Raw genomic sequence first — 14,692 nt, 5'->3', positions numbered from 1 at the left:
CAAACTTTAGAAGCATAACTGTATTGCCAATCAACTAAGCACATACTGCATATCTTTGAAACAATGAATCTATGTGACAATTAGAATTTCTATGACAACACTTGGGAGTGAAAGCATATAAATTCATAAATGAAAATTACCGTGGTGCTGCAAATATGTGGGTGATGAAATTTGTGACCAAAAAACAATTCAAATTTTCATCAGCTTAAGTCAAACATTGACAAAAAAAATCATTTAATTAAAAAGATACACTCTAGCAGTAGAAGCTTGTAATATCAAATTAGGATCTAATATCAGCGGATCAAGTGCTATGCTTGCAGGCTTGTACTTAAAATCATAGAAACTGTGATTTGGGGCCTTTAGTATTTTGAAAATATAATAAATTAGAATGGAAGCATAGACTTACATGTACTAAAAGTGGATTTGACAAATCTTGCATGTCAGTAATGGTGTTAGGAAAGCATGGAAGCACACATTAACATGGACCAAGAAGCAGGGTCATAGTGCCACTCTAGTTGTACATGAGAAGCACATACAGAAGACGTATGAAGCGTGCATGTTGAAGAAAAAATCTGATGCTATCACTACATAACTGAAGCGTATTGGAAGCATATAGTAATGAAACTAATTGGATGTTTGCTTCCAAGATCAGGTTGTATGAATTTTCGATCTATTAACTAAATGCTACCCTTCAAACTTAATCTTCAAAATTGCAGAAGAGTCTAATCCTAGCAGCAATTTGCATGATACTTCAGTAAACAAAGGGCACAACGGGATGGCATATTTAGAGATTGGTAAAGAAGTGGCCACCTTGGAGGAGAAGATCCGCTACCGCGCTGGTAGAGGACATAGCTGCCGCCTCGGCCGGCCGCTGCAAGGGAAGAAGAGCCATTCCCTGCCTTGAATCAAATGTCCGGCCGCAGACACTCAGGGAGGCCCCGACCACGCTTTGACACGACGGAGGTATTGATCCAGGTATCATGTGCCGACGCAGGTATCGATCCAGGTAGAAGTGGTGTTGGGAACGGGATGGGAGGGCACGACGCGGTGGATCTAGAATAGGCGCCGAGCTCGGCAGTGGTGTTGGCATAGGCAGCGATCTCGGTGGCGCAGCACATGAGAGGTGATTTGGGGAAGAAGGCAAAGCCATCCGTAACTAGCAGCGTGATTTGGGGTAACCTGGATGGCATAGTGCGGAAATAAATATCTTTTTTAGTGATAAATTAAGCTATTCGTGAGCCATCAGATGAAGCAAAGATGGACGGTAGGGAATCGGTCCGACGATTTGCTCCCGTCGGACTACGATAGGTAGTGTATGGAGACCGTAATTTATAGGTAGGGCGATGAACATAAAGCTAGTATGCATGACATACAACTTAAAAGAATAAAAACAACATGAGCAGTTTCCTTGGTTGTAGCTACATCCAGAACGCCACGGGCGAGAATGACGAGAGTTGCTTACACGAAGTAGTGTTTCTGTCTTTGATCCGTAGATTGCCCTCATAATCGTACCTTAGACAAAACGTGGTGATGGCACGCATCCACAAGTGTAACCAAAAGCATCCTGCAACTCTAAGGACGCGTTTGGTAGGCTGAGCGAGTCTTTTTTGCATAGGTGGAGACACAAAACGGCCCGTTTGATTGCCTGGGCTGGCTCGATCGCGTTTTTGCATTGCACGGTTCTTAACTGTTTTGCCTGCATCTGGAGGAACGCCCGAATCGGCAGTTTCTCCAGAACCAGGCCCGTTCTCGCGTCTCCTTGGCTCCACTGATGCAACGGTTGCACGAGTTGTTAGGCTCACTCTCCCTTACACTACTCCACACACCGTCTCTTCAAATCAGCACGAACATACCCCGAATTAAAATAAGCTATATACGAAAAAGATGCGTGTCGATGATATGAATCAATTCCCACAATCGGTTTCGAGTTTCGTTAGTCATAAATCGTCAATTTCATGTTTGAATTTTTGAGCAAATTTTGCCAAATTTGTCGCACACGCTCAACCGTGGTGATGATGTGTGAGAAGTGAGAGGTGATAATCCATGGTGGTGGAGACTTGGTGGTGTTCTTCTTCGTGGTTGGTGATGTGGTGATGCTTGTGACCGGCGTGACCGATGGTGTCATGGTGGTCTTCGTCTTCGTGGTCGGCGATGTGGTGATGCTTGTGACCGGCGTGACCGATGGTGTCATGGTGGTGTTCGTCTTTGTGGTCGGCGACGTGGTGATGCTTGTGACTGGCATGACCAACGGTGCCATGGTGGTCTTCATCTTCGTGGTCGGCGAAGTGTCGTGCTTGTGATCGGCGTGACCGACAGTGTCATGGTGGTGCTCGTCTTCGTGGTCGGCGATGTGGTGATTCTTGTGACCGGCGTGACCGATGGTGTCATGGCGGTGTTCGTCTTCGTGGTCGGCGAGGTGGTGATGCTTGTGACCGGCGTGACCGACGGTGCAATGGTGGTCTTCATCTTCGTGGTCGGCGACGTGCCCGTGCTTGTGACCGGCGTGACCGACGGTGCAATGGTGGTCTTCATCTTCGTGGTCGGCGACGTGCCCGTACTTGTGACCGGCCTGACCGACGGTGCCATGGTGGTCTTCGTCTTCGTGGTCGGCGACGTGCCCATGCTTGTGACGGATGGTGTCATGGTGGTCTTCGTCTTCGTGGTTAGCGACGTGCTGATGCTTTTGACCGGCGTGACCGGTGGTGCCATCGCCGACGTGCCAAAGTTTGTGAACGGCGGTGCCATGGTGGTCTTGTGATAGGTGAGGTAAGGTTACCATGTTGCCATAAAGGTGAAGCTAGGAAAACCATGCGACCAACCAATCAAAGTTTCACTTGGGTGCCACCCGATGTAACCCAGGCTATCAAACGATGTGCGATTTGTGTACCGAAGCTCGTCCGGAACGAGATGAGAGTCCCGGAACGAGATGAGAGTCCCATCTCGCTGGCACAATGAGCCATGAATCGCATACAACCTATCAAACCCGCCCTAAGCCATCGGCCGCCACGCATAGATATGTTACTGCTAAAGTAAGACTAAAATATGTTTGTTGTACATCAGATTATATATATATATATATATGGAAATAACTCATACCTGAAATCCAAATGGCGGACTTTGGATCTTTTTAGTCATTGTGTAGTCACGTCACAGTTGGCTGGTTGTCATGCTTATATATGCACCCCCGACCCCGAGTCCCCGACTAGAAGTAGAGCTCCTAGTTCAGGTCGGACAAGTGCACAACACAACGGAAGCACTAGAAAATCTACGACTAGTGACCGGACTCAAACTTGGTCACTTCCTAGACGGGAGCACGCGCGAGATATTTCCGGACTTGGATTTCTGGTTACATCAAGTTTATGTCTAACCATTTTTACACCATCAAGAGACATTCTGTATACAAGTTCAGGCAGGCAAGCTCTTGGAACTAGAGCTCGCCACCAACATCTTAGTGGCATGTGCCGTCATATCCACCGACGCCGTGGCTCGCCGCATAATGGACTTCATGTTCCGGTCGAGGCTCTGCTTCACTATCCTGTCCACGGCGTTCTGGCAAGGCTTCGTCCCGTCGTCGTGGCTGCCATGGCACGACGTCGTGGATTCAGTCCGCGGGCCGGAGTGCGCCCTGATCCTGTCCTGCCCGTCGCCCTTAAACCAATGCAGGATCTTTGCCGCCCTGCTCTGAGCCAGCGGGCTCCCGAGCAGCGACACCTGGAGCAGCGCCTGCACGGCGCCGATCCGCCGCATCCGCCGCATGAGCTCCCGTCCGGCGTCACCACCGCCGTGCGCGAGCGCCATGACCAGGTACGTCGCGTGCTCCTGGCACCGCGCGTTCTCCTGCCGCGCCACGGCCTCCACCAGCGCCCCTGCCGCCGCCTCCTCCTTCGCCATCTCCCGCCGCCCCGCCGGGCTCGCCGCCGCCACGTCCGCGAGCACGCCCAGCGCCGCCTCCGACGTTGCCTCGTCCAGGGAGAGCGTGAACAGAGCGCGCACGGCGCCGCTAGCGGCCACGGAACGGACGTGCTCGAGGTTGGCCGAGAGGTTGCCGAGCGCGGCCAGGCATGAGAGCTTCGTGTCGGCCGGGACGTCTGCAGTGGTGCCGCTGAGGGTGGCGACGAGGAAGGGGAGGAGGTCGGCGGAGGGGAGCGGGAAGTCGGTGTTGGCCAACGATGAGACGGAACGGAGGAGGAGCGCGAGGTCGTGGCTTGTTGCCAAGTCCCTATCGGCCATCAGCAGCGGCAGCTTCTTGAGCAGGCCGGCCTTTACTATGAGCACCTTGTTTCTGAAAAAGGAAGCAGCATATGTTAGCAGAGGATCAGCCATGACACAAAACACACAATGGCATTATGCAAGGAAAATGCATTTTGGCTCATAGGTAAAGATACACCCATTATTCAAAAAAACCTATTTCAAAATGTAAAAAAATCTGAAAGAAAACTTCGTCAGACGTCGCCCTCGCCAATGATGATTTGTTAACCCAAAAACCCTTAAAAGAGCCGTCCGGTGTCACGTGCGAGATCATGTAAGATACTATGAGATATCAGGATTAGATCATGGCGCCATCCGCCCATCTTATCGACAGACCTAAGCACATAGTTGCTAGAACAAAAAGTTGTGCTGGCAATGAAGGAGATTACAAAAGAAGATGGATTTTTCATGGATTATGGTCTTGGTGCACCTATGACAAAATTCATGTGATTCGTGGGAGATGAGTTGCCCAACATGAAGATCACTATCGTGCACATCAATATCAGCGTCGTCACGGGCGATATAATCGTGCACCTTGTTATTTTCTATCTATGGTGTATTGGTGTGCCATGTTGTGCGCATTGGACGATGTACGTGGAAAAAATGCAGTGCAAGTCTGCATCATAAGTTCATGACATTCAGTCATTCACTTTCCTCTGATGGAAATATCTTATCTAAACGGAGCACGTGGGTACTACTAGTTCCGTAGGCATACGCAAGATTATTTCTACATCGAGAGAGAAGAGAAAAAGGGGAAGGGGAATAGTAAAGGAGACAGAGTTGGGTGTAGCATCGTCGAAGGTCAATTTGCAGCAACCCCTGCCGAACATTGTACTTGCACGTCTGCCGCGCCTGCCTGCCTAACACTAACGAACAATGACGATAGAATCATGGCAGAGTAGTTCGGATGACGAGCTGACATTTCGTGCAAGGTCAACTAATCCAAGAGGATCCAAGAAGAACAGCCAAAGGTTGGCACAGCTCGACTCACCTAATGCCAAAGACTTCTGAATATTAACAAAAAAATCAGAAATTCTTCAGAAATTTCTAAAAAGACGTTTTGCATGGCATGGTGACACTGACAAGGATGTCTTTCAAGGGCGGCTTAGCCAGTATTCAGGCCACAGGTTTCAATCTATACGACGCTCCTGAAACTGACTCTGATGAAGAACAAGGAAGAAGAAGAAAGCTGGGCCGAATGAATCACCTCCGTACCCACGCGAACACAGCTAACTGCTTATTATACACCGTCGATCACTCACAGCAGCAGCAGCTAATTAAGGTAGGAATCAGTCGTCACTGACCTGTGCGTTCCTCTGGCGAGCTCGAGCAGCGCCCTGGCCGCGGCCGTCCGCGCGCCGGTGCTTCCTTCTCCTTCTGCGTCCACGAGCATGGACAGGAGCGGCGGCACGACGCCGAGCTCCGGGAGCGCCCGCTTCGTGCGCTCGTCGGACCGCGCCAGCCTCCCGACCTCGGCCGCCGCCTCCGCCTTCTCCTCCCACGACGCCCCGAAGCTCAGCCGCTTCACCGCCCTCCTGATCGCCGTGCCCTCGCTTCCCGCTGCCGCAGCCATCGCCGGCTTGTGTGATGTATCAGCGCCGGCGCATGTGGGCATCGATCGATCAAGGAGGTATATACACGTACGTACGAGCGCGCGTACACGAGCTCGGAAGCGATGGGGTGCTGGCGGAAGATGGGTTGGGTTGTGTAGTACTTGGGTTCGTGACTTTGTGGTTCCGGCGGACGTGGAGAGCACCTTGGGCTTGAAAGTTTGAGTGGAGAGGTTTTGACATCCTGCAGGGTACGAAAAGGTGGTGCTTTTATTGAGGTGCGCCGCCGCCACGGCCGGCCGGCGACAGCTGCCTATCGTCCCGCGGGCCGCGGCCAGGGGGCACGTACGCACGAGGACGCTAGTGAGCGGCGATCAATACCGCCGGTACGTGGCCGTGCTTGGTGTTCTCGGTACTGAGGTCTCAGGGAGATTATGGTGCACCGGAACAGGGGAGAGGGTGAGCTGGCCGAGTTAATTGACCTTTGGCTTGTCACCGGAACACATAGTGCTGTTCACCTTGTCGAGAGATGGGTTAGGGCATCTCGAGCAGGCCGACGCCAAAACGGCGATCCAAAATGGTGTTTCAGTCGGTTCATGAACAGATTTTCGGTGGCTGTCCGGACAGCGTGCACAGCGGCACGATCTATTTGGTCCGCACTGACTATTTAACCCGCTAACCGCATACAGAAAAAGACTGAATTAAAAGGAAGTTCAAAACCCCGAAAAAATGATAAATATTTCATTCATTCAATCATAATTTACATAGAAAATAACTAAAACCCCTTAAAAGGTTAATTCCCATTTCCGGCATCTTCTTTGTCGTCGGAGACGAGGTCGATGAACGTCGTGCGCCCAAGCAGGGATCTCCGGTGGATGTGTTGTGGCGGCTGCAGCACATACTACGGCGGAGTGGCCAGGGACACGTACTACGGGAGGTGGCACCATCTGGCCGTCCCACGCAGCCTGCGGTGGCGCGTGGGCCGGCAGTGGTGGTGGCGGTGGCAGAGAGGCGACGTGGTCCACCATCATGACAGACAGTTGCAGCCTGCAGGACATCCTCAAGGCCGGGCCAAGACCACCTGGCCTCCTCCTCCGCCTTGGACAGCTCCATGGTGGTGGTCGTGGCTGCATCTTCGTCATAGTCGTCGGGGACGAGGGCCTCCAGCTTGACAGTGGCGGGAGGCGCCTCGTCCTCCAAGTGTTGGCTGGCGTTTTCCTCCTCATCATCCTCCTCATTCTCGCTGGTCGCGGCGGCGAGAACGTCGTAGTTCTCGTCGGGCTGGAAATCCCACACATCGCGGATCACTCGTTGCGCCTCGTGCTCCCACGCCAGGAAGGAACGCACACCAAAAATCCTCGCTCGGGTACGTGCGATAGTACCGAAGCACCAGCGGTAGCTACTGGATGCGGCAGCGCATCTCGTCGTGGAGTGCAGGCCCGTCCATCCGTGCTGGCGGCACGGGGATCCTCCCCTTGTTAAGTATCCATTTGTGCGCCAGGGAGACATCGCGGTGGCGGCAAGGGTCGGCCTCCGTCCACCACCACTAGTACTCGTGAAAGGGCACGTAGCGCCTGTTGCGACCCGGCTGCACTACTGGATTGCCAATGCCGCCGCGGCTTCAGGCCCAACGAAATCTACCGCATGTGGAGGCGACAGCGGATTCCGCAAATGCGTAGGGTTCCAGCGAGGCGTATACTCCCGGTGGCATCGGTGGGTGCAAGAAGACGACCCCGCCTTGTGGTCGTTGGCGGTCTTCTTTAGCCATTTGGCATCTTCGTCGGAGGCTCTTGGTTTCTGCCAATGGTGTTGGCGCTTGTCTTCTGGCAATGTCAATGAGCGTTTGTAATGGGACGATCGACGGGCGCAGGGCCAATTTAAGTAGCCCCCGCCATCAATGCACGTCCATCGTCCTAGCGCCATTGACATCAATGTCGGTGCAGAAGCTGAGGCCGTGGCAGTGGTCAGTGACGGCTTTTATGGCCGTGAATGTTGCCGCCGGTCAGCCTTCATGGCATATCCGCGCAGACGCATGGGCTCCCTAACTTTGGTGGACTCATGGGTCACGTCGGATGAACCCTGTTTTGGTTGGGTTGCTCCGCTAGAGTGTGGCCGATCCTCCTGGCCGCACTGACCAATTCGGATGGCCAGAACGAAATAGGCAGGAGTTTTTTTTAGAAACACAGTACAAACGCAAACGCTCACATAGACGTGCATACACTCACCTCTATGAACGCGCACACACACACCCTACCCCTATGAGCACCTTCGGAAGACTGAGCCGGCGGATTGAATCCTCAAATTGATGATGCCACCATAGACGTCTCGCTGTCGACGGGAACATCACCTCCCACTGAATGAATATTCCGCCTTTATGAGACACACAATTATTAATCCTGGGGTTTAAACTTTGATGAGCTGGGGATACAACCACCGTTCTAACCACCCAGCATCATGTTGGTTCTCAGGAATAGAGGAATAGGTAGGAGTTAGAACTTGGAAGACCACCCGTTCCTTAAGATATTGTCGGTGTGTGATACCTGAATCGCGAATTAACTGGATGATATTTTTTATCAGGATCACCATGTTGGCAAGCAACGGTTTGGCTGCGCAATCATGTCGTTCTGGCCGATTTAGGCATGGATGTATCCTCGTGGAGTCGTGGCCACGCCGCCACGACGCATGTTTCCGTGACATAGCAGAGGGGCAGGTTTGGACGAAGCAAACGCCAAACTTGTGTACATGCGGTGTGGCATATATTCATAGCGTGGCCGAACTCACCTCCTGGCTCCTCCGTTGCTGCCACGTACTCAGTCCTACGGCGTCGACAGTTATTTCCGTCGCTACATCACAGCTCTGAAAAGCATTGTAAATGGGTACGACGAGAACTAATCAAGTTCAGCACTCAAGAACAGCCATCGTACACCTGTACTAACAAATCTGTTGAGACTTAATCTTGGTGTGCTAAGAGCATCTCCAGCCGAGGCGTCCCCAAACCGCGCCGGATTGAGCGTTTGGGGGACGTGTTTTGTTCGTGTTGCCTTTGGGGGACGTCGCTCTCCAGCCGCGTCCCCCAAACGCTGCCCCCAAACATTTAAAATACTTCTTTTTAACACAGAACCATTTATCAAATATAGCATATGAATAAAAATGTTTGCGAGGATTGTTTTCAAATTAAATTACAACAAACAATAAAACAAGTAAACAAATATAATAAATAGGGGTAGATGCTACATCAAGGTGCCACGGTTTTTCCTTTGATCCTCCACAAATGCTCAACGAGATCAGCTTGAAGTTGCTCATGCACATTGCTATCACGGATCTCTGCGTGCATGGCGAGAAAATCAGCAAAATCTGCAGGCAACTCATGATCAACCTCCGCAAGAGGGCCTTCACACTCATAGGGACCAACATGTGATCTAGCATGATTCTTGCGGTCATCCTCGATGATCATGTTGTGCATGATCACACAAGCCTGCATCACCTCCCACATTTGGTCGTGAGACCAGCTTAGAGCAGGGTACCGGACAATGGCAAATTGTGCTTGAAGCACACCAAATGCCCGCTCGACATCCTTCCTGCAAGCCTCCTGTCGCGTAGCAAAGTGAGAATTCTTCAGACCTGATGGATTCGAGATTGTTTTGATAAAAGTGGCCCATTTTGGATACATACCATCGGCTAGATAATAGCCTTTGGTATATTCGTGGCCATTGATCTCATAGTTGCATGGTGGAGCATGCCCTTCCACTAGTCTGCTGAACACCAGAGACTGCTAAAACACGTTGATGTCATTGTGTGATCCCGCCATGCCAAAGAAAGAATGTCAAATCCACATGTCATAATCTATCACAGCTTCAAGCACCACACTGCAATATTCATGACGGCCTTTGTATATACCTTGCCAAGCAAACGGGCAGTTCTTCCATGCCCAGTGCATGCAATCGATCTTCCAAGCATTCCAGGAAATCCTCTAGCAGCATTTTGTGCCATGATCCTTGCAGTCTCTTCCTCAGTTGGCCCTCTCAAATAGTATTTGCCAAACTTTCCCACCACAGCTCGGCAAAACTTGTACATGCACTCAATGGCAGTAGACTCACTCATGCGAAGGTAGTCGTCCTGTGTATCGGCAGGTGCTCCGTATGCAAGCATCCTCATGGCGGCGGTGCACTTCTGAATCGACGAGAACCCGAGAACGCCTACAGCGTCGAGCTTGAGCTTGAAGTAGGGGCCGTGGAGGATATTCATGAACAACCCCTTGCTCATCCTGTACCGACGCCAAAAATTGTCGGCATGTGTTGCGTCGTCGGCGAAGTAGTCGTTGTGCAGCATGGCATGCCCCTCCATCCTCTGCCGGGGCTTCGACTTCCTTCTTCCCGGCCTTGATCCTCCGCGGCGCGGCCTCTTCCTCTTCTCCGCCTCAGCGTCAAGCATGTCCTGGAGGGACGCGATGATCAGCAAATGCTCCCGCAGGTCGTCGTCGAAGGCTTGCTCATCCTCCAGCAGCAGGGCAACCATCTCATCGTCGATGTCCATGGCTAAAGCAAAATCAATGGTTAAAATTGCGCCGAGACAGACGACGCAACAAACAGCGGCCAATCGCGCCTACCTGGCAAGTCGTCGAGCACCTTCTGTGCGCGGAGGTGGGGCGGATTTGACGGCGCGTTCTGGGACGCGCTGGCGACGCGGCGGCGGCGGCACGACCGGCAGGAGCCCCAGCCGCGACAACGGTGCCGACTCTCAGCAGAGATCAGACGCCCAACCGGCCGGGAAATCCAGCGGCGGCGGTGGGGTGGGAGGCGCGGGAACGAAGGAGCGACGAGAAAAGAGGCGCGAACCAACGGTTTATGCAAATAGTCGCCGACATGTGGGAGCCCGCCTCGCTTTTCGGTGTGTCCGGCGTCCCCAGTGCGTCCCCTGTGGGACGGGGACGGGCTCGGGGCGCCGGACACCGTATCGGGCCGCGCCGGACAAAAATGGGCTTTGGGGGACGCGGCTGAAACGCATTTTTTGTCCGGCCCGCCCTAAATCCGTTTGGGGGGCGCTTTGGGGGACGCGGCTGGAGATGCGCTAATCTCCCACGTAATTTCTAATGCGACCACCTTTCTCCCTAGCAACAACTGACTCATCTTTTATGTTTTCTTCTTTATTTGGACGACGCATATGTCGACGTTGACATTTTTCTCATCGATCTCTACTGTGCGCAATCCATTAACGACATACCGGTAGCTTCTACATCCTCTGTTCCTAAATATAAGCCGATTTGGGAGTCTGAACTTCTAAAACATTTTATGTTTAGAAATAGGGGTACTACTTTTTTTAACACGAAGCGGGGGTACTATTCGTAACACAACAATGCACTCAACTTCTCAATCCGGCACGGCATACCGCACGAAAGCAGTATGCTGGGTTTATTTAGGTTAGAAAAGAAAGGTAATGCAAATTGTGCCACTCCGGGGTGGTGGTGTGGTGTGTCGTGGAGAGCGTGAGCGTGAGCCAACTTGACTAATTAGTGGAGTCCTTGGACTAAGCTCCTTATCCTGCAATTATATTTATTTTTTACCACGTGTTGTGTAGTCTGTCAGCAACTTGGACTTGCAGATCGAATGGTGCGATACGCCGAAGGCCTTTTATACGCTGACGATCAAAAATCGGGGCAGTCGCCGATCAGGCCAGCCTTCCCTTCCAACCCTCGGCGTATCGAGGTCTACACCGAGGGCAGCCCTCGGCATATCTTTGGCACTAGGCGCAGACAGGGCTACGCCGACGACCACCCTCGGTGATTTTTCAAATTTTTCTACTTTGTAAAAATCATAACTAATTCATATGATGTCAGAAAAATGCGTATAAGGTATCAAAATGTACAGAAAAACATCCTCTGTCTGTTTATGTCAAAATGATGCATATTTGAATCATGTAAAGTACAATGTTAACATAGAAATAATTCAAACACTTTTTTATATGTCCTCGGGTTCCCGTTTTGACCAAATGGAAATTTAAACGAAGTCAGAAAATCCCGCCGAGCCGCATGGAGTCATTTTATGTTTCCTAGTAACCACTCCAAAATTCGGAATTAGGATACGGCAATTATTTTGAAAAACCATTCACAAACAGGGCTATCATGTTCGGAGTTCTATGCCTTTTAGGGCAAATCTTTACTATTAAATGGGAGTTGGTCGTTTGACACTCAACGCACTTTGGTGGTCATCATTAAAAGCATCCGGACTATCCAATATAATCTCACGGTCTCCGTTTCGTCGGATCTAATTTCGTAGCAATCATGGTATAATCAATCACGCTATTAATTAATTAGGAAAGATATATTTCCTTTCTCCGGAAAAAATCTCAGACATTCCAAATGCTCAAGGGAATTATGATCTCAATCAATCACGGTCTTATTCCAATGCTCCGCTAATTCAGCTTACAATCAAATCAAATCAAATAAGAAAATCCCGTTGGTCTTATTTCCTAAAGCTATCAAATCAAATATTTACTTTCCTTGTTATCAAATAAAGTCACATATATTGAATTATTGATGTAAAAAAAAGTCAGACTCGCCACTCGCCATGGCCCTGATCGCTAACACGCACACACCACAGATCCCAAACCCCGAGGGACGGGACGTCCAAAACGCAGCGGCCGCTGCCGCTCCTCCCAGATCCCAGGTGCTCGCGATTCCTCTCATCAACAATGTTAACGCCCTGAACTGATTTGGCCAGGGCAGCCGCTCAACACCGCCACGCACGCGATACAACAGTTTGACGCCTCGATTCCGCCGTGGAGGATGTACGTAGGAGGCAACATCTCCATGCTGCCGCCCAATTCCCGGCGAACAACACGTCCTGAAGGCCGCCGCCTTCAAGTCACTGTTTGGACCGACCAAACCTGTTGATTTACTCGGGCCATGTTAGGTATTTCCTATCCAAATATCTCCTCTAAAACAAATTGTGCACTGTTCATTCCCATGGTGAAATGATTCAATTCGTTAGAGACAAGAGTGTCTAATTGTTATCTGAAATTGAGTATGCTAGGCACTGTTCCTGAACTCTGTTCTTTCGATTAGCAATTTGCACTTGAGTTTAATGGTCACTCAACACTATATCAAGACTTGGTAGTTTAATGTTCCAGATCAGAGGCAACTTAAATTCCAGAGGGCGAAGCAAGTAGTAAGCACAACAATGACGAACACTTTGGTAGAAAGATTCAACGAAGGGCATTGGAGATGTCATGGGAAAGGCCAGTCACCTTGGCAGTGTGGTCGCCACTGAGTTTGCTAAAGTGCACCCTTACCCAAATTTTTACAAGTATTATCAAGTTGTTGTGCAAGACTGACAAAAGTGTATCGACCAGATGACAACAATGAGATATAGTTAAGCTCCAATTGAAAAACTGGCAGGTTGTCTGAGAGATTAGGATGTACTGGATTGTTCCTCCAATATTGCCTCAGTTTTATTACTTATTTAAGTGTATTTGATCTCGGTGACGAAAAAGTACGTCTTAAACTCTGGAATGGCTTTGCATTTGCCATGGCGTCAGGTGATTTTATTTTCTATCTCAACAACAAGGCCCTGCTCTGGCTCACTTGATAAGATAATCAGAGTATATATCAAAATGTTGTTGACTTGCTTATGTTTGTTGTCGACTAACTATTATGTTTGTATCTGATATATATTTTTGGTATTTAGGTATGGCTAAAGCTCTTCGGAGTGTGGTTAGTCACTTTCAGTCTCTGATGTTACCTTTGTGCTTTGTTTGGGATCAGAAGTTATGAATCCAATCAAGTTTTGAGTCAAGCGATATAGTTCACACAAGCTCGGCTTCGTTTATAATATTTGGTGATATGTGTTTCTTGTCTGCTGAGAGTTTGTATTGTAGTATTAAACAACAAAAACATAACCTACTAGAAGTTCTTGTATTGGGAACAATAGCCATCGGTCTGTTGAGCTTATATGTTTCCCTTAAGAGTTACTGTGGGAGTCTCAGATAGAGATGTATCAGCTATGATGGAATGGTCATCAAGTCTTCATGCCATAGGAACTACCAATACTAGAATAATTTGTTCTGTCGAATTGTGGATATATTTCTTGATATTTTTGTCCAGTATCCTAGCAAGAGTTCTGCACATATGTCAAGTGATGTAATTGATATTTTTCAATATTTTTGTCCATTCTTGATTTTCTCAATAACTTTCTATGAACAGGTTCATGAGTCTACTTTTATAAGCTAAGTTGAGCTTTTTTCTATGAATTAGTGAAGAAGGAAGCACTTTTTATGTTGTGCTCTTTGGATGTTCGCTACCTGAGAAGTTTAACACTTTTTTGCTGTTGTTGTAGAAAGATTGTATCTTCTACTGAATCTGGCCTCATGATATGATGGATGTTTCATGCCATTAGTACTAGCTGGTTGGAAAAAAAAAGACAACTCATGTTAAAAAGGTAACGATGCAAAGTTCTATATGTACGAAACTTCTTCGCAGAGGTATTCAGCTACTGAGTAAAGTAGTGTGTGTGTGTGTGACAGAATAAGATTTTTTTTCTTAACGGGTAGTTACAGTAACTGCTTTTCACTCGATCGGGTGAGTGTATACCTTTTGAGAATGGCGAATTTTTTTTAAATAATACGAATTTTTTATTTAATTCTACGAATAGCGCGCGTTTTCAAATTTTTCCAAAAGTGTGACTCGGTCGGCCTGTTGGTCGATAGCTGACCAACTGGCCGATAGCTGACCAACTGGCCTGCTACTGCCCAACTGGCCTGCTACAAACCAATTGGCATGCCACAACCCGATTAATTGTATGGGTTTATTTTCTTCATTCGCAAGACACGCTTAGGGTTAGGACAGTACTGATACATAGTTCATACATAAAAGTCTGATACATAATGCATACATAAATATC

General features: G+C 49.4%; 2 protein-coding genes across 2 annotated transcripts; both read right to left on the bottom strand.

Annotated features, from left to right (window-relative positions):
* Positions 1–3,266: 3,266 nt before the first annotated feature.
* Positions 3,267–6,299, bottom strand: LOC127327754 (uncharacterized). Its single transcript, XM_051354545.2, has 2 exons — positions 5,553–6,299; positions 3,267–4,282 (listed from the first exon to the last, which is right to left on the bottom strand). Exons 1-2 carry the CDS (start codon positions 5,861–5,863, stop codon positions 3,406–3,408), a joined length of 1,188 nt encoding a protein of 395 aa, XP_051210505.1. The 5' UTR covers positions 5,864–6,299; the 3' UTR covers positions 3,267–3,405.
* A 162-nt stretch (positions 6,300–6,461) lies between these two features.
* On the bottom strand, positions 6,462–13,323 carry LOC139834977 (uncharacterized). Its single transcript, XM_071824916.1, has 5 exons — positions 13,290–13,323; positions 10,405–10,791; positions 10,069–10,333; positions 6,837–7,155; positions 6,462–6,473 (listed from the first exon to the last, which is right to left on the bottom strand). The coding sequence occupies exons 1-5, from the start codon at positions 13,321–13,323 to the stop codon at positions 6,462–6,464; spliced, it is 1,017 nt and encodes a 338-aa protein (XP_071681017.1).
* Between the last annotated feature and the right edge of the window lie 1,369 nt (positions 13,324–14,692).

This window comes from Lolium perenne, chromosome 1 (genome assembly GCF_019359855.2).
Source record: "Lolium perenne isolate Kyuss_39 chromosome 1, Kyuss_2.0, whole genome shotgun sequence".
NCBI classification, from domain to species: domain Eukaryota; kingdom Viridiplantae; phylum Streptophyta; class Magnoliopsida; order Poales; family Poaceae; genus Lolium; species Lolium perenne.
The sequence above is the reverse complement of the archived record's forward strand: the minus strand, read 5'-3'. Positions and strand labels throughout refer to the sequence as shown.

What these genes read in the sequence shown, in the direction of transcription:
- LOC127327754 (XM_051354545.2), bottom strand. Translation starts at nt 5,863, where the DNA reads ATGCCCACATGCGCCGGCGCTGATACATCACACAAGCCGGCGATGGCT. An exon ending in CTCGCCAGAGGAACGCACAG is followed by an intron (nt 4,283 to 5,552) that starts GTCAGTGACGAC and finishes TTCCTTTTTCAG; the next exon opens with AAACAAGGTGCTCATAGTAA.
- LOC139834977 (XM_071824916.1), bottom strand. Translation starts at nt 13,323, where the DNA reads ATGGCAAATGCAAAGCCATTCCAGAGTTTAAGAC. An exon ending in GCCATTCCAGAGTTTAAGAC is followed by an intron (nt 10,792 to 13,289) that starts GTACTTTTTCGT and finishes AATGCGTTTCAG; the next exon opens with CCGCGTCCCCCAAAGCCCAT. An exon ending in GGTGCTCGACGACTTGCCAG is followed by an intron (nt 10,334 to 10,404) that starts GTAGGCGCGATT and finishes ATTTTGCTTTAG; the next exon opens with CCATGGACATCGACGATGAG.